Source organism: Pteropus vampyrus, unplaced genomic scaffold (genome assembly GCF_000151845.1).
Source record: "Pteropus vampyrus isolate Shadow unplaced genomic scaffold, Pvam_2.0 Scaffold34, whole genome shotgun sequence".
NCBI classification, from domain to species: Eukaryota; Metazoa; Chordata; class Mammalia; order Chiroptera; family Pteropodidae; genus Pteropus; species Pteropus vampyrus.
This window is the reverse complement of record NW_011888815.1, coordinates 2,211,986-2,214,260: the sequence shown is the minus strand read 5'-3', so window position 1 is coordinate 2,214,260 and position 2,275 is coordinate 2,211,986. Positions and strand designations below refer to the sequence as shown.

At 47.4% G+C, this 2,275-nt stretch overlaps 1 protein-coding gene across 19 annotated transcripts in view; it reads left to right on the top strand.

Annotated features, from left to right (window-relative positions):
- The window catches only part of FAM174B (family with sequence similarity 174 member B), a 107,755-nt gene extending 105,486 nt beyond the window's left edge, over positions 1–2,269 (top strand). For all 19 annotated transcript variants that reach the window (XM_023528966.1, XM_023528978.1, XM_023528979.1 and 16 more), the window contains one exon: positions 1,631–2,269. In XM_023528966.1, coding sequence (XP_023384734.1) covers positions 1,631–1,634 — 4 coding nt within the window. In that variant the 3' untranslated portion in view covers positions 1,635–2,269. The remainder of the gene's footprint in view (positions 1–1,630) is intronic.
- The last annotated feature ends 6 nt before the right edge of the window (positions 2,270–2,275 follow it).

Sequence of the window (2,275 nt, the reverse complement as noted above, 5' to 3'; positions counted from 1 at the left end):
TATCCCCAGATCAGTACTGTCAGGACACCTGTGGTTGGTGTCAGCGGTTGGTGGTGTGTAAAGTTTGCACTCTGCGAACTTTGACGTCTGCTCTCCCCCGATCCAGCAGGCCTGCCGTGGTTGGCTTTGGTCCACGTGCGCGTCCTCGCTGAACCTGGTCCCAGTGGCCGGGCCCCTGCCCCTCATCCACATCAGTGAACTGCAGGGGGTGGGGTGGCAGACCTGACTGTGAGCAGGCCTGGTGGGAGGCCTGGCATCTGAGGCCCTCAGGCTGCATCTGTAGAGTGGGGGTGAGTGCCTGGGCTCCGGCCATCAGTCAGTGGGAGTGAGCCCCCTCTCCAACCTGGGGGTGGGCAGTGGGAGCTCTGGGAAAGCCCCCGCACAGCTTGCACGTGGCCGTGGGGTTTATCTTCTTTCTTTAGTCCGTTGACCCTAGTGGCCAGTATTAGGATACCCATTTCTATTTTTTTTCTTTAAAACAGTTTTTATTTGGACATAATTTAAAACTTTAAAAAAAGATTACAAAAACAAAAATAGAATAGGGAACATCTTATAACCTTTATCTAGATTTTCCTATTTTAACGTTTCACCTCATTTGCCTAATGAGGGCTATGTGTGTAAATACAGTTTTTTCTGAACTATTAGAGGATGTTACATATATTATGTCCCTTTTCTGCAAATACTTAAGTGTATATTTCCTAAAAATAAGATGTCCATATCTCTTAATAGTTACCTGACATGATAATATTTTTATTCGGGTTCGTGTAACATTATGAAAATAAGCTATTACTTTATAAATTTTATTAAGCCCCCATCCTTTTTACATGTGTGATTCTGTAATGCCCACGATCAAACAGATTGATGATAGTGGTGGCTCCGACCTCTCAGACTCGCTCTCCTTTGTGAAGTCCCTGTAGACGATGTCTTGAATAGATTTAGTTTGTAAGCTTTCTTTTCACTCATTGCACAAATATTTCTTGTATTCCCTTCCTTGTCTGACACTGTGCTTGGTGTGAGCTCAGATGAGGGTCCGGCCTGCAAGGAGCTTCCAACCTAAGCCAGAGATGGGAATCAGATAATTACATAAGCCAGGGTCGGTAAACGGGGCCACATCTGGCTCACAGCCTGGTTTTGTACAGCTCGTAAGCCAAAAAGGATTTTTATATTTTTGATGGTTGAAAAGAAAAGAATAATCTCATTTCATGATGTGAAAATTATGTGCAATGGAAATCTCAGTGCCCATAAAGTTTTATTGGAACACAGCCATACCTTAGCATTTCCGTGCTGTCTGGCTGCTTTTGTCCCACAGCAGCGAGGTGTGTTGACAATACTGCGTGGACTTTTACAGAAAACGTTTGCCGAGCCCTGGCATTAACACCTGCAGAAGTGCTAGGAGGGAGGGGTGCAGGAGAAAAGAGATTGTGGACTGGAGATCTGCCTGGGGAGTTAGGGCAGGATCCTGAGCTGGGAGCTGAGGGAAGGGAGGAGTCACCCGGAGGAGTGGGCGTGCCCTCCGTGCAGCGGTGCATTCGGAGGTGTCCTGGCTGGGGGCGCGGCCTGCAGGATGGAGCCGGTAGGGGAGGGGTCGGAGTGGGAAGGCGCTGACTCGCTCTTTTTTTTTTTCTTTTAGGTAAAACCTGTTTTCCATCTTGTTGGCATCCTGTGGAAAGTTGGTCAGCTGCAGCCCAGGGTGTGAAGGTCTGGAAGCCATCTTGTCCGAGGTGTTGAAACCAAAACAAACATTATTTATGAAACTGGCACCTTTTTGTGTGTTGAACATCTGCTCAGAACGTCACCACAGGGGAGTCGCCTCTACCACCCTCCGGACGCCCCTTTAAAATGTCACCCCTTCTTCCTCCTCGAGAGGGTTTTTGCCTTGCTAAGGGGCAAAGGGTACCGACACGTTGGTTTTAAAAAACAGTAATTTGAAGTCAACTGTTGACAAAAGTAAAAGAGATCAGAAGTTATCAAGAACCCGAAAAAAGCCTGAAGGACGTCCACCTGCATGTTTGGGACTTCTGACGTCTGCTGTCCTGGGTCTACGACGTTGTAGACATCTGACCCCTTGGTGGTCTTCTGGGCTTGGTCAAGTTCTGGCCTTACGTTGCTGATGGCCATGTGAAAGTTCAAAGTGAAAGTGCTCAGAGGTGGTCAGCCCCTAGTGGACGTGCACACACTGGTCACTCCTTTCCTTTTTAAAAAAATATTCAGCACAATTAGGCATGGCTAGTTCACAAAGCATTTTGAATATCAGGGGGAAATGTGTGTGTGTGTG